Source organism: Talpa europaea, assembly GCF_964194135.1.
Source record: "Talpa europaea genome assembly, chromosome: 5".
In the NCBI taxonomy this organism is placed as follows: domain Eukaryota; kingdom Metazoa; phylum Chordata; class Mammalia; order Eulipotyphla; family Talpidae; genus Talpa; species Talpa europaea.
Window position 1 is genome coordinate 57,580,491 of NC_140071.1, and position 26,081 is coordinate 57,606,571.

Genomic DNA, 26,081 nt, shown 5'->3' on the forward strand with positions numbered 1-26,081 from the left:
CACAATAAGACTTCTAAGAAGATTAGTAACAAGAAGGCATGGGCAGTGGTGTAAGTAGTAAAGCTACATTCTCCTTGTTTTCAAGGAAGATAAAGTGTTAAGTGACAAGCAATCCTTGATATGTGGTTCGTTGCAATTACATCCTACACTTAAACAGCTACATGAAAGTTTCCAAGTTTGTACTGACATCTTTTTGCTGCAACAGGGCCCTGGGAATTGGTGTTTTCTCCATGGCATGAACAAAGTGGTAATGACTGACATGGAAAATCACACCGGAATGCTTTCTAGTTCTCAATAAGAAGCAGTTAGTTACTCCTTAGTCATTCACTAACCACCATCAACTTCAAAATGTGGAAAGCCCAAGTTTGAATTTGCCATAGAAACTAAGTAAGGAACTCAAAACAGTGGGGTAAGAATTACTAAGTCTACTGCTGTCAGAGGTGCAGGATGTCATTTCCAGAAATACTCCAGAATTGCCTACAAAGGAAAGCCTGTAGCATCTCATTTCTGGCTACACTCAAAGACTGTTCTAAACTACTTAAAAGCATTATTCTGAATATGTGACTTAAGCATGTTTTCCTTCTTTTCCCCCCAAAATAATGTGGGTGGGTGCACAAGAGGCTCACAGAGCACACTACTTGCACCTTGAAGTAGATGAGCCAGCATTCTAGATCCACGGAGCAGGTAATTTTCCGTATTTTGCAATAAATGTGGTCCCATTGGGTGGGTTAAGAGCTCTACTATTGAACACAAATTTACTCTGATTCCAAGTGTCCTGAATCTGTAAACCCAGTCTAGCACTGTTATCAAGGAGTATTTTAGCTGTTGCTTAACAGTGGGTCAAATGAACCTTACAATAAAATTCAAACTAGGAAGAAACATCTAACTATAGTGGTTTTTGTTCACACAGAATAAGGTATCTAGATCGAAAGCTTTGAAAAGAACAGTCAAGAGATACCATCGTGTTCTTGTGAACTGAGTGAGCACATCTCAAAACAAGAAGGCTGTTGTAAGAGCCGCCCTGTCTCTACCTAAGAAACAGGTTTTGCATGCTAGAAAGCAAAAACACATGACTCAGCACAGAAAGTTGAAAGCTGAAAAATTTAGAAAAAAATGTATTATGTAATACTTGAAAATGAAAATCGAAGGCTTTTTCTCTCTGATAAATCTGTAATTAAATCTTATTTAACTGTTTCCTCTAATGACATCCATTTTAATTAGCTTTTAATAGACTGGCAGTCACAACCTATAGTTTTATGAAACAAAGTAAAATTATAGTCTAGGAAGACATTTGAGGAAAGAGACCCATCAACACAGATGAGAGGTTACAATATATCCCCTCATCCCTAAAGACCCCCAGTAATTAAGTGTGCTGAACAGACAGTCATTAGGGCTAACAGTAGGTGTGTCAGGCACCAGTCAGCACTAGCTGTTCTTTGAAATCCCTGAGTTATTTCTGTGATTTGCTTTCCAGACATTTTGCATGTTACAAAATAAAGAATGCAAGCGAAGAGGTATGTGTTTTATAGCTCTACTAAATTTTCAGCCTCTACATTGCAATGGGCTTGCTGTCTTCAGATTTTAATATATACATTCTCTTACAGCTGATCATAATACAATACTCATCTTGAAAAGATTGCCATATGTTTGGAAAAATGAACATCATGTAGAGAAAGTAAAATTAGTATTTGAAAAACTGATTCCAATACAAGATAAATGTATCTGCAAATGAGATGTTCTAAACAGGACCTAATAGTATACATCTGTATCTATTTCATACTACATTATGAAAATCAGGAAGTAGATCACAAAAATTAACTCAGACCAGATGAATATCATAGGCACTCTTTTTTTAAAAAAAGAACTGAGCATAATCAGTCCCTTTGTTAGCCAGAGGATGGGGGAAAGAAATTGGGCCTCTTGCTACCTCAAGTAAGTTTGCATATTTTATTTGAAAGAGAGAAAAAGTTAGATGAACATGTTGATTTTAAAAGTAATTTTGAAACAGCAATTACATTTTGGTAAGTTTCATATACTCAGAAAACTGTAAATTCTGGGGGAGGGAGCTATCTGATTACATGGGAGAAAAAAAAAATTGTAATCTGGCTAGCAATCTGATGACTCCAAACCCCTTTGCCAAGAAGCAGAGTTACTTGGCTAAAATACTCTTAACTTGTACACTTCATCAGATTAAGTCTTTCATGCCAGGAATCTTTTTTTTTTTTCCTGGTGTACTGGCTATTGCCAGAAATGGACCCATCGAATCTACCGGTGCTAAGGAGTTAAGCATCTGAGATTTAATTTAACAGTTTCAGCTTTATTAAGCTGTCACAGAGCGGGCCCCACTTTGATAACAGTAGCTGCTCCAATTATGGCTTGGTTTAGGGTTGACAAGTATAATGATTCATTCGTGGCACATGAGAAGCAATAAAAGGTTGTTTTGCATTACAGCTTTAAAAATGTGGGCACTTTTTTCATTTAATTTGTCACTTAGCTTTTGCTAAGAGGACATTTAAATTGCAGTAAAAGGCAAATGGGGCTTTTAGTTTAAATGTAATCCCCATATTTAAATGATCTGTAATGGCGCAGTGTTGGAGTGGGAACACTATTGTCTCACAGTGGGTCCTGATGGTGACATGTGACATTTGTATTCAGGTCCTGTATTATCCATGTGGCTAAAGGGCTTCCAATTTCATTTCACAGCCAGAAGCCTGCAGAAAACACCAATTAACTTGCAGATCCCATTTGCCGACAAAACTCAGCCTCTTCTCAATGTCTGGCATCTGGCAGTGCTCAGCATTTAATTCCAAAGCAGAGCCTTGAAGCAATGTGAGCCCTGTGCAGGGGCACAAAGTCAAATTCCCATATTTTATTAAGAAGCAAAACCTTTTCTTTTGTAGTCCAGAAGCAACTTTTAGTTAATTTTTTGGTGAATGACTATTAAGATACGTATACCTATTACTATTTCTACACGCGATTCTTCATAGAACTTATAGACCCCATTAAAACAGAAGTGACCTCTGCTCACCATCAGAATACACAGGAAAATTTATAGCAGTGTAGTAATGATTATGGGGAAAGAGTTGTGAAAAAAGAAAACACAGAGCAAAAATATGTATTCTTCACCCTGGATTTAAGTTGTATAAAACCAGTTCATAATTACAAAGTAGTCCATCAGAGGGTATAACTAGAATCAGCTGGTGGAAACTTCCAATTAGTGAGAATTTACACTTTTGATTGAGGGTTGAGGTACACAATTTTAAACAACCAACTTGGCAAAGTGAGATGTGAATAATGAGTTCAATGTGCACTCTGAAAATTTTATTTGACTGTTATTTGACTATGGGTTTTTTTTTTTTTGGTAACCAAAACACTTGTGGGAATTTTCTTTCTAATTGGTTAATTTGTATTTCTGTTTCTCTCAGTACCAAAGTTCTTTAAATTTTATTCATTTATTATTAATCTAAAAATTTTTCCTTAAATGATTCCCTTCATTAGAGCTTTTTAATGCCAGTCCTTTGTATTCTCATAAGCCAACTAATCAATTCAACATATACAATTATAAAATTAAGGAGAGTTTACTTGGTAAATTACTCACTATTATACAACACACTTGTATTTTCCAATTACCACACTGTGTCACTAAATATGCTAGTTACAGACTGATTAGGAACTCCAAGCAAAGTATCTCTAGGTGATCCAAGGAAAGCTTCAAGATTAAGTTATTACAAGGTACTTAAAAAAACCAAAACACCAAAAAGATGAACAAATACCTAAAAATTGGCAAATATGGGACACGTATTTTCTTTAAAAAACAAAAATTGTAATTCAAAATCAAGTTCCTGAAGACATGTCCTATCAATGGTAAAATAGAAACTGATGTCAAATTCTTTACCTTTTTTTTTTTTTTTTTTTTTTTAACCTACACAACCCTAGATTGCACAGTGAGATCCTATGGAAGTCTCCTAAACCCCCAGACCTGTTTCCTTATCTCTGAAACAGTTCATCTCAAAGGTCCCTTCCAAATATTATGATCCTATGGTTTCTTCACCCCCGTTTCTCTTGGACTAGACTACACATGGGGTAGACTACACATGGACTACATCATCGGCCAAGAGGAACACAGAAGGTGAAGGTATGTCAAGTTCCACTACTTTCACTGAGGCTAGGATCTTCTAGTAGATAGATCCCGAACATAAAATTAATACTGACACTGATACAGTATTTGCCAAAAATTCCACTTGCCACAAACAAATTTAATAGAAAGATAACAAATACACTATTCATTCCCTAGCAATGAGTATCCGACACCAACAGTCATCCCTCCAAAATTTCCCAGGGAACATGGCTAGCGGATTCTTTATTCTAGAAGCAATGAAAATTAGAATTTGCTCTATCTTTTCCATTCTAAAAACTAACAGTTCATCTAAGTTTGTAACAGTCAAAAATAAAACGAATTTCGAAACTTTGTTTGGTACTTTCAATGTAGACAAAAGGGGGAAAAACAGCCAAATTTAGCTAAATTGATTACAGGTTTATTCTAGAAATAAGTAACCTATTCTATTATATAAAATCCCTATTTTAAAGTGTAGTTTTTAATGAAACATTTATTATTTTTTAAAGATTTATTTATTTATGCATACAAGAGCTGGGGTGTGGGCCAGAGGGGTGGGGGTGGGGGTGAGAGGATTCACCAGAGACAGAGTGGGAAGCAGAAAGGCGGATCTACTGAAATACACTGCTGAGGGGAGCAGCGGGCGAGACAGGAGAGGTCTGCTGTGCCATGTGGGTTAGCTCCCTGGCTGGGGATTGAACTTGTGTTATAGTGGCTGCTGATAGCTTCATAGCCACCAGTGAGGCCCCCTTTCAATGAAATATTTAAAGGCAGATTATTGAGCTTGCTTTCTTGAATATCACACATTTCCCTCAGAACTGCAAATGCCTGCCCAAGTGTTCATTCTCTATTCTAACCAATAAATATTGGTAAAAAGTTCACGTACAAACAGCTCTCTTCTTCAGCAATACTCTAACCATGTTCTTTAAACTAACAATGGTCTGTCTTATCTGAACACAACTCAATCATGATCCATCAGGGAAACTTGTATTTACCCAGTTCATCCCAGAGCTGCCTGTATTTGTCAGTCATCGCTGTGCCTTGTTGCCTCCAAAGAGACAGGCGAGGGTCAGCCATGAATTGCTCTGTTATCAACGTCAACATTCGGGCCCCATTAGAGTCCCTCATCTTCAACATCTCTCGCACCTAGTGAGGAAAAAACAGATCTTGAGAAAAATGGTCAGAAACAGTACAAAAGAAAGATGACTTTTAAAGTTTTTTTCCTTGGGCCCCTGGCCATCCCCATCCTCCTTTCAAGAGGGGCAGTTAAATCTCAAACCAGTCCTCTTATGCAAACAAATGTTTTAAAAATTGGTGTCCGTCTTAAACGCCAACTTGATCAAATTTTGTTTCAATTGTATTTTGGAATCCACATGAGGCGTAGAAGTTTGACAGACTTCCCAATTTCAAAAAAATTTTAAAAAATGTTTTGCTAGCCTGCAGATAACATATCAAAACAAACAAAACAAATCATTTGGTATCTTCCTGTTCCTGACTCTTGATTGTACTTGCCACCAGAGCAGCAGAGCCTAAAGCAGACTACTGAGAACTCTTTAGGGGTCCTCTAAATTGATCTCATAATGTTTATAATCGTATCTGCCCTTCAGATTTATAAAGAGTTTTACTGACACATGATTCACATCTCTAACAATTCACAAATTTAAATGGTAAAATTCAATGAATTTTAGTGTATTCAGAATTATATGAGTTTTTGAGGTAAATTAATAATGTCAGTAAGTTTTCTTTTTTTTTTTTTATATAAAGAGCAACATCATACTTTCACTCACTCAGTTGGGATTTTTTTTGCCAAGGTAAGAGGAAATTCAAGATTCAAAAACACTCTTGTTCAACATGAATGATCCATGAAACAGAATCATAACCACTGACCTAGTAAGTTAACTTGGGCTCTCAAGCTGAAACTTCAAGCTCTGTCCATTACTATTGTACTACATTCATTTCCCAAATAAAAAGAAAAGAATCCAAAGGAAAGGAAGAAAATAAACACAAGGCTACTATTCTCTACATGAAACCCTAGATGAATTCCACCCATTCCAAAAGTATGTACTGCTATGTGTTCCTAAGAAGCCTAGCTTAAAACCAGTTCTTTCTGTAGGGAATTACTGAAGCAAGGTCACAGGCAATAGAAAAGGAGTTGAATGGGGGAGGGGTTTCCTCTTACTCAAGACTCTGTATGTGAACGGCAAATGAAGAAGGAAATGGCAGGTCTTCAATAAAGTAGTCCAAATCTCAAGATCAATAGATTCTGCACCAGGCCTGTACCCTAACAGGCAATGGCACCCCCCAGATGCTTTAGAACTTGAGCCTTGTAAAGAACTTAAAAGCACTACACTGAAGCACAAGTGTTGTGATTCCATAAGGGTTATTTCGGTAATCTTAAAAAGGAATTTATTCTCACTATGAAAGCACTAAAAAGTCACTAATAGATGAAGACTGGAAAGAAGAAAGGGAGTTGCTCTTTCTTGGACATTGTGCTCAAGAGTTTTACATTTATACTAACCACTTAGTCTTCACAACCACCATATAAAAGTAGGAGAGATTATAACCCCCATTTTATGAATTGTGAAATCATGCCTCAGAGACATTAACTTGCCTAAAGAACAAGATGAACAGCTGGAATCAGAACCCAGATTTGTATTAACTCTAAAAGCTATATTATTTCCAAAATCTGACGTTGCTGTGGCGCATCTGACTTCATGTGGCGCATCATATACAGGGATAAACATAGCAATGGCAGGTCTGTCTAATTCACCTTTCACATTGTTTCCACAGTGTACTGTTTCCTGACATAAGAATCTATGAAATACTTTCTGTATTTCTAAACATGCCAAAGTTTTAACATTACCACTCTAGTATGTATTTGATTTACTGTGTTTTTTTTTTGGGGGGGGGGTGAAAAAATTCTAACCTGTTAATCAGTTGGCAACAGCAATAAAAAAGCCACTTTACTATTAAAAGCACAGAAGACAAATCAATTAATACTCAAGTATACCTATAGCCTGACAGTAATTAAGTTTCAGACTGTTGACTCTCAGGCATTATTACTACAGTTTGAAGTGCCTATGAATTACCAAAGGAAGATTAAATCATGTATGTGTAGTTTCAGAGTTAGAAGTTACTTGGAAAACTGGCAATCTATGTATGATATATGGGATAGATCTTTATGAAGAGAGTATCTGATTAATCACAATACACTTTTCTGGCACTAACATAGTCATCTAACCCAAAATTTTTTTTAATTGTTATGTATATTAGAGAAGCTGCTTAGCAGAAGTATCAATGAACAGTTATCTATTCCTTAAAACCAGTAAGAATACTTAACCCATAATGATGGCTGTACCCTTAATGAAAAGATTTTAATTTAATATTATTTTGAAAGTTTTTAGTCCAGTATTTAGAATAGTGCTATGGTACTAAAAGTTCTCTAGAAAGCAACAGACACACCTTTTGCTTACACAGAACTTTGTTTCTTAGGCCATCAAATTTTTGGTGATGGAAGTTAACATTTACTAAGTCCTAACAGTTCAGTTAACACACCATGATCACAACAACTTTAGGAGGCATGCTATTATTTGCTAATTTCATAGATGAGGAAACTGACTTAAATAACTTGCCAAGGTTCATATACTTACTAAGACTTAGAATTTTGATTTAAACCTAGACGTATATGATTTCAAAGTCTATATTTTTAAAACCAATTTAAAAATACTGACATCATTAAACTAAACATAATGTAATACCTTAAGGGCTATACTCAGAATTATGCTCTACTTGAGAAAATTAACTGGAAAAAAACAAAAACTTGAAAAAATGGCATTTTTAAATAACATAAAGGTAGTCACTGTTTTTGTTATTTTTCAAAATTCTACAAACTATCACCACCTTATTAATAGGAACTGAGAGATACAAAAACATTTCACATCCTATCTAGGGTCACCAAGCAAATTAAAGCTTACAATAGAACACAGAAGTTTCTAACTGGTTGATTAATGGAGATTCTAGTCTTTTATATATATATATATATATATATATATATATATATATATAGAAGTCTTTATCCTATTGTAAACATGAGATATATATATATACTCTCTGTATATGTATATGTTTAGAAAATTTCTTTAGAAATAAACAATCATACCTTTGCAAAAAGCAAATTAAGCTGCTTCCCTGATCCGTGGTACCCGCCCTGGGAAAGGAACAGTTTAACCTGTTCTTGAACCTGCTCTTCATCTAAGTGCCAGCAGTTTTCATCATCTATACTAGCACCTGCTGTTGGATCAGGAGCACCTAGAAACAGAAAGAAAAAATAACATATATGCTAGATTAAAACTCTGTGCTAAAAGGGTGCTGGTAATAAACTTGAAAAGAATTAAGATTCTGTAATTTGCCTTAACAGTTTTTAATGCAATCTATAATTTCAATTATATATACAAATTTATGACTGAAAATAAATATAAGAATCATTCTTTTATTTTCAGGACTTTCTGATTCACGGTAAGTAAAAAAAGGCAGGTTACTTTAGGACTGAGATATTTGCATTTCTTAAGATCAGAGACTAAACCTTTGGAGATGAGTTTGCAGGTTCTCTAAAGAACAAAAAAAGTCACAAAAATGTCTTGTAAATACGTGATGTTTATAAAGCTCTACTGTGTAGAACGTTTGGAAAATGTTTTTCAAAGACATTAGAAAAATATGAAACCAAGTAAACTCGGCAGAGTGTTTCTCTCTTTCGTGTTTTAATTCAAGAAGCTTTCACCATTATGCTGCTATATAATCTACATGCTGACATAAGTCTTTAGTTGCAGAAAACTGAAGATTAAAAAGGGGAATCAAACCACATGGGAACAGGCAGTGCAGCTGTTGTACTACACCAGGTTGTAGTATCACCTTGCCAAAGTGCGTAAATATTTTATTGCTGAAGTACACACAAAAAGATAACAGCAATATAATAAGCCCTGTGTATGTGGACTAAGTTAGAAACTCAAAAAGTATCTTGATGTTTGTTCAAGCAGGTGAAAATTATGTTTATTTAAAAAATAAGCTATTATTTAAGGCTTAAAATTCATAAATATAACCAAAAAGTTTAAATATAAAAACACAACAATAATAGTTCTCCTTATCAATCTTAAAAAAGTACCTTTGTAGGTGTGGTTTTATAGTACTTTTCATCTAATGATCTAAAGGCACACTCAACTGGTCAAGGAAATACTCACTAACACCTGCTTAGAACCAGGATCTACTGTCTCTATAAGGAAGAACCTCCCTGGAAAAGTACTCATGCATGCGTTCACTTATTCATTCATTCATTCATTCATTCATGCAGCCAACATATTTACCAACTACCTAACTTGCCACTAATGCCTGTGCTAGACATAGGATTGAACCAGTTCAATGATTGTCAAACTTCTTTGACTAAAACCATTAATAAGAAATACACTTACATTGTTCCCCACATACCTCTATAGCTCAGTGATTAGGGAATCACATGTATCAATCTGAAGCTGCAAGTATAGTGAAAAGGTACCCTGACTATAAGTGACGAGATCTGGTGTTTTCTATTTCATTTTTTTTAAAAGGGTTTATCATAATTTTCTGAACTGATTTCATGACCCATTGTGGGTTATAATAACTCTAAGAGAAATACAGTTTTAAGTGGGCTAAATAAATACAATCTAATAATCACATATCTAAGTACATAATATTAAATGATTTCAGCTGCTCAAAGGAAGAGGACAAGGTGCCAGGAGACTATCAGAAAGCTCTAGACTTTGTTTTACGTAGCCAGGGTCAGAAAGCAAACCTTGAGAAAACAGAATTTGAGCTGAGATCTGCCTTGAGTAGATTACAAGTTAATTAAAGTTAAGAAAAGAAAGAAATTAGTCTTCATGTGAGACTAGGAAGTTGAGCAGAGTTCTCAGGCAGCAAGGAACATGGCACATGGAGGAAATAAGAGTACATGTCCCTGCAACTCAAAGGAAGAGAACAAGGAGAAGAGCAGTAAAAGACAACTCTGGAGAAGAGAAGGGCCAGACCCTGAGAGTCCTGCATAGGAAGACCTTAATTTTCCCCCCTGAGAGTAATGAATGGGATTTGGTGACAGGGTTATCCAAAGTGGAAGAGTGAACTCGATTAGGTAGTAAGAAACGTTTTGTTCTGCCATCCATCAATTTCAACATTTTTACCTCGAAATATTACTCAGTCATAAAAATCAATGTGGAAATTTTCTATGAACTAGAATTGACAGATATCCAGGATATAATAAATCAAGGTGAAGAGAAGTATACACAGTGTATCACCTTTTATGTAAGTAATGAAACTTTTAAAAGAGAGTGAGTATTTCTTTAAATATGCATAAAATATCTTGGAAGGATGTTTAGGATGAGTAATCTCATTACATTAGAAGGAGGCTCTTCACTAAAAACCTCTTCATACTTTCAAAATTTTGGAACCACTTGAATATATTTACATAAAACCAGCTCTACCTGAAGTGTAGAGGATAGATAAGGGAGCAAAATATATGAGTGAAGATGGTATTTTGATGATCTGTACAAAGGATGATGATATATTCTGACAAACAATGGTGGGGACAGAAATGGAGACTGTCAAGAATTCAAGCATAAAAGCAACAGGACATAGTGAAGAAGTGGTTATGTGGAAGATGAGATGGTTGAAAAATATGAGTTTCTGGATTAAACAACTGGATAATTGGACAATTCACTGACACAGAAACCACCAGAGCAGTACTGCTTTTGGGGTGAAAGAGACAGTATGCAGGTCATGAATTTCATTTTAGATATGGTCAATCTGAAGTATCTTTGAAACAGTCAAAAAAAGAGAAGATTTCAATTAGGGAGCTAGATATACTATGGGAGGCAGTACAAGGTAAGAATGCCTAAGATGTAACCCTAAAGAAGGCTAACATTTAAAGTCTGGGTAACAGAATGAACAAAGGGCAATGGGAATGAGTAGGCTATTAGGAAAAGCTATAAAGACTGGCTTTTCCAGAAGTAAGGTGGAGAAAGCTGTTCCAATTAGGGACTAGGCAACTAACTAGGTACATGTTGAAGCTCTCCAAGAGTAAGGATTACATCCACCTCCTAACATCATTTCTCACCACTATTTCTAAAACCTAGCCAGAGTTTGGCACAATCAGGCAATCATGTGCTAGGATGGGAGGAAAGTAGTAGATAAAGGCATGTATACATTCCCTGTGAGGAAAAGGTTCCTCTCAAAAAAGAACTTCTGCTAAAACATCCTCATATGTATTATCTCACTTTCTCCTCACAATGTCCCCTGAATGTGAATAGAGATCATGAACCTCATTTTACACAAGGATCAGAATGGTTATGACTTGTTTATAATCACACTGCCAAATTCAGGCCCCTGGTTCTCTCCCCTGCTAAACAATGTTTACCAGAACTTTGGAGCTAAAGTTGAACCCTGAAGGCATTGAGGCAGGGACTGTCAAGCCTACTAAGTCAAAGAAAGACTGAAGGACAGATATTGGGATGTCTGTAGGTATTTGTCAGCATGTTTCTTTTATAGGAAGATTTAAGGACACATAATATTGTAAAGAGTTTATTAATAGGGCTATATCTTTATCCCACAGGAATTCAGAGCCCCTAATTCAACCCATGCCTTCCCTTGATTCTAGGGACAGAGAGACGCAGGCATAAACCCATTTGCATACACAACTGTACACAGAGCTATAGATTCTTTACCTAAGTGATTCAGAAGAGATTTTTTCTCTAAACAACTGAACTTTACAATCTCTGCTTTTATATTTAAGTTCTTCCCAATATCTTGCTAAAATTGTTCTGGAAAATCTCACATGTGTCTCTTCTTCCTCTTCTTGAGGAAAACTCCAACAAACTACTGCTTATCCATTCTCACTGCCCCTTCTGATGAAATGAGCTAAATAAATCCAACTTTTATCTTCACAGTGATTATTTCCCACAATTTTTTGTGACCACTAAAGTTATTCTTTATGGTACTGAGGGCCAAGACCTATCGGCACAAGGAGGCCTGCCCCAGAAGACAAGGATGGGGCTGTGTTCGGGGGTAGGACAGAAGTCAGGTTACTGTTTGTGGCTGTTCGCTGCCCTGTGAGATTTGAAGTTTCTGCTCACCATAGACATACCCAAATATTTTAAGTAGGCTTGAATTTGATTTGGAGAAAATCCCAGTCTTCTCTTTGGCCTGAAGCAGCCAAAGGGTAGACATTCAGATACTCTCCAAATAAGATAAACTCAAACTCATTTTTTGCCTACGAAGTTAGAAAAGTGCAAGAAAGCATAATCCAAGAATCACTTTTATTTGATTTCAATTGCACAATGCATTTTTCCTTAAAATCTACTAGGTTTTAGGGGCCTCCCTGGTGACCCAAGGGATTAGGCATCAGCACTATGAAGCAGTCCACAGCTACTGCAGCACAAATTCAATCCCCAACCAGGTAGCTACCCACACGGCACAGCAGACCTCTTCTGTCCTGCCTGCTGCCTCCCTAAGCAATGTATTTCAGTCAGTCCACCTGTTCTGCTCCCCACTCTGTCTCTGGTGAATCCTCTCACCCTACCCCACCCCCCACACTTCTGGCCTACATCCTAGTTCTTAAAAGCATAAATCAATCTTTAAACAAAAGCTACTAGGTTTTAAAACACCATCATATTTCTTAAAAATGTGACAGCTTTTAAAATTTCTGGACATATGTACATATGTACAGATTTTTGCTCTTACCCAGTTTATCTGCTGATGGAGATAAGCTACTAGCAAGTGTTTAAAAATTGGAATTATGTTTCTCAAGCTTTTAAGAAAATCAAGTTGTGGACTTTGGTTGTTGATTTTGTTTTGTTTTCTGTAAGCTAGTATTAGAATGAACTTACTTCTCCAGAGTGTTGGAGGGAAGAAGGAAGCACTGCAGAGGGGAAATGGCCCACCAATTTTACTGCAAATAATCTAATAAAATCTACATACAAGTTGAGAGATGTGTGCGGTCCCACTCTTGGATTAGAACTCAGAAGACTTGAGTCCTAGGAATAGTTTGGAAAAACTGTGTGCCTTCTATCAAATCATCTAAGTACCTTAAGCCTCCACTTTTCAGTCCTCAAATTTTATAATGTAAAAATAAAAAATTAATCTAGATAATAAAAATTAGGTATTTTTTCATGTAGAAAACATACTCATTTAGTCATAAGAATGAAAGCAAAGATAACCTGGTGATAAATAAAACAAATTTACTCCAAACACAACTCAAGATTTGAACAAGACGTGTAATTTACATTATAGACCAGGAAATGACTACTGCAATAAACCACCTAAAAGTAAATTCATTTGCTAAACTTTAATGCTAAAATTTATTCAAATTCTAGTGTCTTGATTTTATGAATTAAACTGCTGCCTAAGCTGTGTATAAAATGCAGATTTATAAAATTTATTTTTACTTGTTAATGGCAATCTACAATAAAAAACCTCTCAGCATTTAACACTGAGAAAGGTATGGAATGAGAACCATAATTCATGTAGTTATATAATTGTTATTAAATATTCCCCCAGTTGGACAGAAAATCAGAATCTATGTATGGAAATTAAATGATCCATTAAGAATGTTTTAAAATGATCATTTTTGGGGCCCTATTTATAACTATAAATGTTATAACCTTTACAGCTGATAATTAATTTTTGTGAGCATTATATTACCAAAGCTTAATTCTTTAAAGGATCAAGCCTTCAAAGAAAGTAAAATTATCCATTGAAAAAAAGGGAAACTATTGAATTGTGTGATTTTAGGAATGTGTGATTTTAACTTCCCCTCCTACCTTAGTTATGTAATTTCACAAAGGGAAAGCAAAGGCAATTTCATGAATATGAAGAACCAGAGTCCAAGTCTTTCTACCGCTTGATTTGGTTCTGATTTAATTTTCATTTATCCCAATATCAAAACTCCCTTATCCTAGAGCTTCTCAAAATTTAGATTATCTCAAAACTCCTTAGGCACACTATAAAAAAGATGCTTACATAACAATTTAGATCTACTGAATCTGCATCTTTGCCAGGATAAAAAGGGGAGTCTGTGTGCTGGGGTGTGGGGGGATTCTCTACTGGGAGAGGTTAAACACTGTGGTACACTCCAGAGCTTCATACTGAAAAGTATTCATAGTACTGAGGCAACAAGCAGCTGCCTCTCCAGGATAATAAATGAAGTGTATTTAAAACACACTGAATGAGCATTTTTCTCATATCATGGAAACAGTTGCTTCTATGCATTAGGCAACATCAAATTACTTAGCAAAATGCCAAAATGATATACCTAAGACACAATCAAAATTCATTTATGCTGGGGCCTCCCTGGTGGCCTAGGGGGTTAAGTCTCAGTGCTATCACCATGATGGCCTGAGTTTGATCCCCAGCCAAGGAACTGACCCATTGGCGCAACAGACCTCTTTCTCAGCTGCTGCTTCCCTCAGCAGTGTATTTCAGTCAATCTGCCTGTTCTACTTCCCACTCTGTCTCTGGTGAATCCCTTACCCCCGCACCCCTGGCCTATACCCCAGTTCTTCTATGCATAGATAAATCGTTTTAAAAATTGGTTTATGTTATGTTTGGTATGTGAATTATTCAGTTTTAAGTTTTAATGGGGAAGTTAATGCTTTTTTCTTCTCTTAAATCTGCTGAGAAACAAATTCAAACAAGAAACTGAAAGGTTTCAGTTTATATCTTCATCTTAATTGTGACCTAACTACTTAGTAACATGGCTATCCAATAATGCTTTAATCATACATTGAAGCAGCAGAGTTCTTTTTTGTTACAACTATATTGCCAAATTCAGTCTATACAGACAGAAGGCAGGCAGCAGATGTCTATAAAGCAGAGGTGATTAATTCAGCCTCTTTTGGGGGACCTCTAGAAGAATGCCATCTCCTACAGTTTTAGTGCCTGCTGTTAAAACTAAGAAACATTAAGTCTGTGACTTACAAAGGCACCAATACACCTGTCTTACAAGCTGAAGGCAAATTCCTGACATTAACCATTGGCACTAAAGAGGGAAAAGTAAAGGCAGCAAACTTTAGTAACTCAAACTCAGAATAATTCTTTCCTTGGAGAGGAAGAAAACCAGAAGACTGCTGAAAAATAACATGCACTGAAAAAAACACACTTTAAAAACAATTTATATTTTACTCTTAATTAAATCCTCATCTCAAGGGCCTCCCTGGTGATGCAAGGGGTTAAGCACAGCATGATGAAACTATCAACAATCTCTGCAGCAAGAGTTCGATCCCCAGCCGGCCAGGGAACAACCCACAAGGCACAGCAGATTCTCTCCTGTCTCACCCACTGCTCCCCTCAGCAGTATATTTTCAGTAGCTCTGCCTGTTCTGCTTCCGACTCTGTCTCTGGTGAATCCTGTCACCCCCTGCACCTCTGGCCTGTACCCCAGTTCTTGTATGCATAAGTAAATAAATCTTTTTAAAAATCCTCATTTCAAGATATTGACTAATTTCCATTTCCATTACTTAGCTAACAAATGTGTTACAAATTATTTGATACAAATATATTTAAATATAAAGTTCTCAGAAAGTCATTTTTGCATAACCAAATTCCAGATTTACTAAAATAGATCTGTGTTTGCAAGTTTCATGAACGGTTTGCTCAAATTATTTTAAAAGATATTCTTTAAAAACTGGTTCACAAATATTTTCCTCAACTACCTACTACTGCTACTGAAGACTGAAGTCAACTACCATAACACAATGATAGTGAAATGAGCAAATATTTATTCCTTTGCCCCTGCTGACCTTATGAAACACACTCTTTATTGTCCATCTTACAAAAAAGAAAACTGAGATCTGAAGAGATTCAGTTACTTGCCCCACAGTAACAGAGCTGGAAAGCAAAGGGGAAGATATGCTAACTTAGGTTATCTAATTTCTCAGCAATTAAACATTCTGAATATAATGGAGGAATGAGAAACCCACTTGTGGGGGTGATGGAAATAATTTCATCTAGCCAACATGGAGACTCTTAGGGTCAGTTAAAGGGGCAAGGCTGACAAAACTGATCATAGCTGGTAGCAAACCTCTGTAAATTATGAGAGTTGGGGTAATGTCAGAGATGACTACATGGCATGAGGAAAAGCAAGATTTAGAAGTAAAATAAGACAGGAAAAAGGGTTTGGGGTTAGAAACAAGTTCACTGTCTCTGCATAACCCTAGGAAATTCATTAAGGGCTAGAGATTTGTGATTCCTTCAAATTAAGAGATTTAAGTGCTAAGATTACTTCTTTTTGCTTAAGTGAAGTATTTTCTTGCAGAAAGGCAAAAAATAGTATCACTCATATAGGAACATTCATTCCATCAATGCTTGTAAATACATATTTAAATCATATTATGGAAACATCAAATTTCAGGTAAAACCTAAGGGATATACTCATAATTTGAGGAGGGCAATTTGACAGTAATTACAAAATTCAAAATATAATACCATTTGTTCTGGCATTTCTACTACTAAGAATCTACTTTTCAAAATCACACAAATTCTCTCCTCCCTCTCTTCCCCCCTGCCCCCCAACAGATGATGATCACAGCAGCACTGTACATAGTAAGGAATATGGAAACAACTTCAAATTCAGGGGGTCAATGGTTAAATGTATCATAGTGTAGCATATTACACAACATTTAAAATAGTAACACACTTACTTATACTAACATATGAATATATTAAGAGACAAAAGGAAACTACAGCAAAAATTTTTTTAATTACATACATGTGCACATGAAGACATCTGAACACAGTGTCAGCAGGGGTAATCTTGTGGGAATAAACGAGCTATTGGAGACCAAGGGTGGGGAGCCAAGAAGGACTTGTCTGATCTTCATATATTTTCTACACTGGAACTTCTCCAAGATGAAGCCTTTTTTTTTTTTTTTTTCATTTTCTTTAAGTGTCACACAACTGCTTTTTGAGATAGTATATTTAATGCAACTTAAATTCTCTTCCATAAAACACATTTGCTAATTATATCAACCACCAGTAGAGCGTACCTTTGTTTCAACAACTGTCAAGCTCAGAATGCTCTATCATATAAAGAATATACTTGTAATAATCAAATTATCTCCCTAGGACATAATGTAAGCCTAATTACAATGAACATGACCATATACTAGGAAACAAAAGAAAGAGAGGTATGACATGAGTTTCCCATCAGATGACTCTCACTCACTGATAAATTTGGAACATGCATGTGTACATGTTGTTAAAGAATTCACTTCTAAGTTCCTACTAAGAGCAAAGTGGAATGAAAAATGATGGTGGTATTTTTTGTTTAACAATGTGAGGGTCTATTATGTCTTTAGTCCTCAGGGAAGCTACCAAAATATACAGATCACAGTTTCAGCCCTACGAGAGCTGACACTCAAGGAAAACTAAGCTACACAATGGACATGAAACTGCTGAGCAGGTTTGCCTGTTAAGATCTGAGAGAGTCTGAATGAACAGACATGTAAGATGGCTGGGCCACAGAGACATTTGGAGGCTAAGTTAAGCAGTTCAGGAAGACATAAATGGAACTTAAGGTGCTGGTTTTATAAGAACCATGTTCAAATAAATGCATACCTACATAGGACAACGAGAGGCAGACCTTTGCAGGAGAGAGCCTAGGCACGGCACCTCCTGTGTCTCTGTAGAAACACCACCACCAAAGAGCTAGACAATCATAGGTAGAACAGATCTTTGATATCATGTATCCACCCTCATCTGACAGGTGAATAAAACCCTTCTCCAACTGACAGACTGAAATGATCTCTGAAAACATGGCAGTGGAGTGATGGATGAGTACAGCCTACTTTGGGATTAGCCTGGGTTCCAGGAGTGGAAGGGCTATTGAAATGATTCCTTTTCTCGCTCTTCCAAGTTGGGGGCAATGCTATAGTTTCCCCTTAGTCGATCCCTCTTTGTTGTAGTCTGCTTAATACAGGTTAGCCTTTAAAAGAGGACAGCAGAAGAAAGAGCATAGCGAGAAAATAGAGTAAGAGGAAATTTAGGGCAGAAAGACAGAGAAAAGCAAGTTAACCTACAACTCTAATATCCTCCACCCCCTAACAGGTTTCTTCTCAATTGTGAGTACTTGCAGAAGCCAAAGCATGAAGTAAACTCAGTTATCTTAATACTACTGTCATCATTATTATATGTATACATTTAATCATTAAAATTCTTCCAGCACCTTTAGAAAAGACTATGAGCACTTTAAATATCTCACCAAGGTGAAATGGGTAATACATCACAAGACAATACTAAAGTCTGAGCTTCTAGATTTCAAGTTCAATGCTGTCACAATTTATTCCATCTATTATATACCTCTTTTAATAAGAAGTATAAAGGACCAGAAACGTCATAAATGAATTAACTAAGAATGGGTTAGCATTTAGAAAGCAGGACATTTCTAGAAAGTGCTTAGCAAAGATACCAGCCTCTTTTTTTTTTCAGACTATGGAAGCTGAAAGTTTTATTAGAATATAAAACCAAGAGCAAACAATTTTGCTTAAAAATGCAGAAGTATAAATGGCAGTCTCCTTGGAGGACCATTAACTATCTAACAGGCACTATTTAGCAAACAATGGTTAATTTTATAATCTAATCATAATTACATGGGGCATTTTATGAAAACACAATGAGATGTAACAAAAAGTCTACTGTCAAGGACTAAACTATTATGATGACTAAGTCTATATTAAAACTGTCTTCATTGAATCTGCGACCTTGAGTAGGTAACTAACCCATTCTCATTAGTTTCTACATGAAAAAACTACTGCAATTATAAATCTGCAATAACTAGCTTACCAGGAAATTGTGAGGAACAATGCACTTGAAATAGACTTGTCTTTCAAGCTCTTTGCTTTTAATTTCTCAGGATAAAATTATTTTTAAAATAAAATATTTCAAAATAAGGAAAAGCAACTAATAGAAACATTAGGATAAATTCATAAGAAATTCATAAAGAAAAGGAAAAACCTACCATTGTCAGCGTGCCTTGCATTTACTCATAAGTTGTAACTTTCTTCTAATAAGGATTTGTATAAGCTAAACTTCCTTGTCTTTAGAATACCTACTAAAATAATTTATAAATCCTATCCTAAGACTACTTATCTAGCAAGGTAAATGTTTCCTCAGAGAAAAATCAACTCTTCCCAATATTCATTCAAGACATTTTTCTCAGACAAAAATACACCCATAAAATCATATAAGTAAGTAGTGCTTTAAAAACAGATTACAGAATGCTTCATGTACAGATGTTTGTAGGCAGGTGGGACCATGAGTCAAGTAACCACAAAACATTTTTAATCCCACCCCCTACACTAAGTCATCAATCTAACAGTTAAAATAAGACCCTCCAGGGAGCAAATTTCCCATTTCATCACTTTAGGTCATGGCCTGCTTCCTACCTCTCTTCTTTTTTACTACTTGTCACACTAGAGTGGAAGGCAGGAAGGCAGCTCATGTAATTGGCCCATTTCCAGGCTGAGAGCAAATCTGATGATAAATTAAGTGGAGAGAAAGCTGGTGAGATAAGCTGCTCAAGTTCACTGCTCTCCTGAAGCTATTCTCATACAAGTTATTTGAAAATCACACTAAATCCAAAGCTCACTTGCATTTTGTACTTGTTATTTCCTTAGACATCTTTTTCTTCTAATTTTAGAAACTGAAAAAAAATATAATGGCACATGAACATTGTCTTGCATCCAACTTTACATGTTTCTTTATTCCCACCATTTCAACACAGAAATGAATTTAAAGCACATTTAGATCAAAAAAAAAAAAATCAACAACACTGGAGGCTGCTACTCTTCAAACAGCAGACAAATGCAGAACAAAGAACTAACTGATGACATGGACCTCTGGTTAAACTAAAAGTTAGAGAACATAGTGGCCACAATGGATTACGTGAATTAAGGAAACAGGAGGAAATCCCGCAATGCATAAAAGTTTGAAAAATATCCTATTTTTCTGCTTCCACTGAAGAATTTATTAAGCAGCTACACATAGACTCCTGAGAAATCTGAGATGATTCTTAGCTGGTTTGAATTTTCACAAGGCAGCAAGACTATGAATGAAACAGAATATAAGTCTATTTGAAAAAGTCCTTGAGTGTGTGTGCTTTTGGTCGGTCCAAGGTGCTTCTATGACAGGGTTGTTTACAATTCTGTTGTTTAACATTGGCAGACTTCACCAATAAAATGCTTTACACACCTTATGATAGACAGTCTAACAAAGTTGAGCCTGATATGAGGAGTACTAGAATAAATTTGAATATGTAGATTTACTGACCAAAAAAAAAAAATGTTCAAAATATCTTATGGCACCAGGATACTTAAAAAGAATGGTGACAGCAACTCTATTCAAAAGAAGGACAATCAACAGTTGAATGGACAAATACAGAGTTCTGCTGTCCAATAAGGTAGCCACTAGCCACATGAACTCCTGCAATGTGGACATAGTATGATTCAAGATATGCTGTAAGTATAAGACAGACACCAGATTTCAAAGACTTAAGATGAAAAAGATTAAACGATATCAATATTTTCATTGAATGGATATTTATGAACATTGTTATTATTTACTAATATTTGATGGATATTTTGGATATATTGAGAAAAAAATCAAAATTAATTTTACTTATTATTTCATTTTAAATGAGGCTATCAGAATATTTTTCCTTTTTCTATGTTTGAGAATATTTTAAATTATACACATGGTTCACACTGTATTTCTATTGGACAGCACTGCTCCAGAGCAATGAAAATGAACTACAGTTCCTAAAACAATATGGGTAAATCTCACTAACATGTTTAGAGAGAATGGCACATATTAAAAAAACTAGCATCAACAAATGTTGGCGAGGTTGTGGAGAAAAAGGAACTCTCCTGCATTGCTGGTGGGAATGCACACTGGTCCAATCACTATGGAGAGCTGTGTGGAGATTTCTTGACCTACTAAAGATAGAGCTTCCATATGATCCAGCAATTCCAGTCCTAGGTATTTACCCAAAGGACACAGAAACATTAATTCCAAAGAGCACCTGCATCCCTATGTTTATAGCAGCACTATTTACAATAGCTAAGCCATGAAAACAACCCAAATGCCCAAAACTAGATGACTGGATCAAGAAGATGTGGTACATATACACAATGGAATATTACTCTGCAATCAAAAAAGATAAACACATGCAGTTTGCAGCAACATGGATGGAGCTAGAAGGGATCATACTCAGCGAAATAAGTCAGAAAGAAAAAGAAAAATACTGGATGGTCTCACTCATAGCAGGAATTTAGAAAACCTAAATAAGGGACCAGGAAAAAGATTAATTAATACAAAGTAAAAATCAAAATCAACAAGCAACTATAAACCAGAGATACACCATGGGGTAGGGAGGAGGGAAGGGGAGAAGAAGGACTAGGGTCAAAATAAGGGGGGGGGGTGTAATTGTATGGGGATATAACCAAAACAATAATGCATACATTGTACAAAAATGAAAAATGATGTAAGAATTATATAAAATAAAATATTAATTTAAAAAAACATGGTTTTTGAGTAAAAGAAGTCAGATGCATGAAGTTCAAAATCAGATAAAAGTAAACCAGTGTTAAAATTATCAACAACAACAAAACACAAACCACCAAGAAAGTGATTTTTACAAAAATTAGGCGGTGGCTACTACTGGGAAGAGAAATAAGTTTGTGACTGGGAGGGGCCATACGGAACCCTCTCATGCATTGAGTGGTCTATTTCTTTACTGGGGTGTTGATTTGCTTTGGAAATCTGCACATGCATATTTTATGGACTTTTTCGCATGTTATATTTAAAAAAATTTTAATTTTTAAAGAAATTATCTTAAACTGATTTCCTTAAAAATTTTTATTTGCTCTATCAAGCAATAACTTTAAAGAAAATTGAAAAAAAATTGAATTGAATGACTAGCCCTATATTTATATCTCAAATCAATACAATGAAATAAAGGTAAAAATGTTAGTCCCCAGAGCTAGTTAATCAAGACTATCTACTTTCTTTAACATGTTTTTAAATAATTTTAAAATTATGTTTAAATGTTAAAAGCATAGCAGCCTATAATTTAAAAGCATTATTTATCCTTTATTAGCATACTATATGAAATGTTGTACATATATTCCTGAGTCAGATATTTGCAATACATGAAATAAAATTGATAAATGTGTTTACAAATAAATGAGATAACATGTTCAGTGAATGAAAGATTTACAAGAAACCCTTTTTGATGTTTCTTATATATAATGATATTCATATCCTAAACTCTCTAAACAAATTTTTTTAAGAATAATTTTTTTCTTAGAATTTTTTATTTTTCTAAGAATAATTTATTTTCCTCATATAAGGTATCCTGTCAGAAACTTTCCAGCCTTGGAAAATAAATTTCAAAAGAAAAATGAAAAAAAAAAAAATTCTGAGTATGTCTATATCAAATTACTGACAACAATCTACAAAGGTGAATTAATGTCTAAGTACATGTTTTCTACAGGCATTATCTAGTATTTGATAAAATTTTACCAAATGTAAACATATGAGAGATTTCTCTGAGTAGGAAAAGTTTTATTATCTAAGGGGGAATACATGAAACACTTCAAAATAGATGTTTTATGATGCAAAACTGAAAAAATCTTTGTTACCTAAGAATAATGCTGATGTCCTAATTCACAGTGAATTCATTTTCATGCAGAAAAGTTGACTACATAAACACAAAGGAGTTCAGCAAAGAAATCTATAGAACAAATGCCCATACTCACCATGAACTTGGTTGATTTCTGAATTTTGGGAAAGAATTTCATCTGCTAATTTCTGAGCAGTTGGCAAAACCTCTGTGTGGTGCACTGTGATCAAATACTGTACAAACTTTTGCAGTTGGTCTCTATTCATTTGAAAGAGAGTCTCTGAAATGGGAAGATGCAGTTTGACCTGATCTGGTTTGCGGATGCGGTATAAAGACAATGCCACAACATGGGCACAATAAAATATGTCCTTGTTTCCACAGCTGCAGGTCACTGAGGTAATCTTGCAACGATCAAAGCTGATGGCCACGTTGCAAACAGTTTCTGGCTCCGATTGTATTGCAGGTTCTGTCACTGTGCCGCTCAAGTGGAAACCTATGTGAAAGAAAAGGAAGAGATAGTTTAGTTTATGCACTCAGATGCTACAAAGTACTTTAATTCTTTGAAATGTGTAACACTTGACAGCAAAAAGGAAAAAATATGACAGACTTTATAAAAACATTCAGGCCACTCAACACCTCCTTCCCTGCCACTGCATCTTACAGGTTAAAAATAAATGGTATTCAGGGGTATTCAGGGGCCTCCCCGGTGGCGTAGTGGTTGAGCACTGGGTTGCAAAGGTGCCCGCAGCCTCCGTAGCGCAGGTTCAATCCCCAGCTGCTCCCTGGCCACCAGAGGAGGGTCCCGCATGGCGCGCAGGCCTCTTCTGCCGCCCGCTGCTCCCCTCAGCAGTGTACTTCAGTCCTTCTGCCTGCTCTGCTTCCCACTCTGGCTCTGGTGAATTCTCTCACCCTCTCGTGCTTCTAACTGTACCCAGTGCGTGTATAAATAAATAAATAAATCTTTAAAAAAAATTAAAAAATAAATGGTATTTAACAGACATGCTGAGTCACATGAAAAGAGTTATTGTAGTAACCCCCCACCATAGCTATAGGAAATATAGATATTAGTAAGCCATCACTATTCATTAGTAAGCCACCATTATTCTACTCTCTATCTGTAGTGCACATAACAAACATCACCCTAAATCAGTAGTTTTCTTTAAAAAACAAAACTTTAAAAAGCAGTCAAGCTCAGCTTTCTTCACAACAAACTCCTCCCCTCTTCCCTATACCTTTATTCCACACAGCCACTAGCCTCCTTCAATAAACACTGAAGTGTTGTTTTTTTTTTTACTTAATCCTTTTTTCACTTAATAATCCTTTCTGTAGCATGCACAATGTATGCCTCAAAGCACAGCAATGTCTATGGGCAGCGTCAGCTGGTGGAACTGAGAAGTCCACCAAATCTCACACATGTGCCATAATCTAAATAAATAACTCAAGGACTATTTTCTTTCACAATACTGTTTTCTTTTACAATACACAATATTCAAGGACTATTTTCTGTACAAAAATCACCAAATGACATGGCACATTAGAGGCCTTCTAGCTAAACTTAGACCCATAGAGGAATCCTCCAGAACCTCCCTGACAGATAGTCACCTGGCCACTGCACATAAAGGGATCAGAGAGGAAACATTCACCCTGCACAGGCAACAATCCCCCTCAGACAGCTATAGCTACAGCCAACTGAAAACTGCCTTCTACTTGCACCACTCAAGTCTTGGTATGTTTGGCCAGGGGACAATCCTTCTCACTCCTTTTCTTTAAATGGATGGAAGATTACCCTTCCTTTTTGGATTACACTTCAGTTCCACCTTCCTTCTGTTCATCACACCAGAGGTCAGGGATCAACCTTAAGAGGATCCCTCTGAGAAGCTCCAGGACACAGGTTTACCTTAGGATTTGAGTGCCTGAAAGCATTTTGAATGCTACAAAATAAAGCCATTGGCTCTCTCTCAACCTTCCATTATCTATGCTATTGAATAAAATTTATCAAGTAGGCCAATATTTCTTCAGTTCCCCTTCATTCGTAAAAAGAAGGGTCTTTATGGTGTGGGAACTCTGGGAGGGGTGCTTCACATGGAACTGCCAGAAGATGTCTAGAGGTCACATGTGGGGCATCTGCACCTCACTGACTAGAGTCTTCAAAAGAGGCTAAATAGTGAGAGAGCTGGGAAAAACATTATCCAAATTTCAAAAAATTCTTTTAGAGTAGTATCTTCTTAATTCATATTCATCAACATTTAGTAGGAAAAGTATACAATTTTTTATCAAATTAATCAATCTAAAAAGAACATTCCCTAAAAACAAGTTACTATTACTGCTTCACAGTAAGATACTCACAGTATGAACTATAGTATAATACTCTCTCTTTCAGAATGGATATTCCAGTGTCATTTTTCTCTTTTGGTCAAGAAGTTTTTTGAAAATCATAATTTAAAAAAAGATACATGGTAAAAGCACCTATTTTTAAAAACAGTGTATTTTTAACAAAAAAAAATCAAATAAAAGGTAAATACCCAAGAAAATCCCCAAATTAAAGAATAATAAGAGCAGTCTTCCTTTATTACATACCAGAATGTACTATAACCAACAGTAATTAAAGCTCCATGGGACAGGCACAGATTAAAGGGGGGAAAAATCAATGATTCATAAGAAAGAGTCCAAAAGTTTCCAAATATATTCTGTTTTTCACATATATGTGGAAAAGTAACCAGTTACCATATATGAAAATGATTATAAACTGTTTATAAAACTGATCTCTCTCTCTCAGCTTAACATCACATTTCTCCTTGCCCATGAAGTCAACCTTCTTGTCTCTCCACAAATTAATCCTGTATAACTTCTCCAATCATAAGCAAAGCCAAGATAATAGAGGACGCAAGAGTTTAGACTAGTTAGTATATAAGTAATCTATAAGGTTATACACAACAGGTGTTTCAAAAGAGACTGACCTAACTGTAGGGGGGGGGGGAAATTGATGACGTCCTCAAATAGTTTTGCAAAAATTACTTTATTTATGTGAGCTGTACAAGGTCAAAGTAAATGAAATTCTAATGTCATACAAGTATGCTGGGGGGAAAACCCACATATTATCCAATTTCATTACATTAAATATTTACTATTCTTGTAAAGTCTTTTTAAAAAAACTATAAAAATAATATGATCTCCAAGACAAACTGGTTCAAGAGGTATGTGAGGGCACAAATGAACATATACATACATGTGTATATATTACAGAGTAACACAATTAATCTGATATCAAAGATTAAG

At 35.7% G+C, this 26,081-nt stretch overlaps 1 protein-coding gene across 1 annotated transcript in view; it reads right to left on the minus strand.

The window, feature by feature from the left end:
• The window catches only part of ZSWIM6 (zinc finger SWIM-type containing 6), a 175,164-nt gene that overhangs the window by 42,032 nt on the left and 107,051 nt on the right, over positions 1-26,081 (minus strand). Inside the window, exons 2-4 of the mRNA XM_084233146.1 lie at positions 22,942-23,298; positions 8,274-8,422; positions 5,110-5,260 (exon numbers count right to left, since the gene is read on the minus strand). Coding sequence (XP_084089272.1) covers positions 5,110-5,260; positions 8,274-8,422; positions 22,942-23,298 — 657 coding nt within the window. The remainder of the gene's footprint in view (positions 1-5,109; positions 5,261-8,273; positions 8,423-22,941; positions 23,299-26,081) is intronic.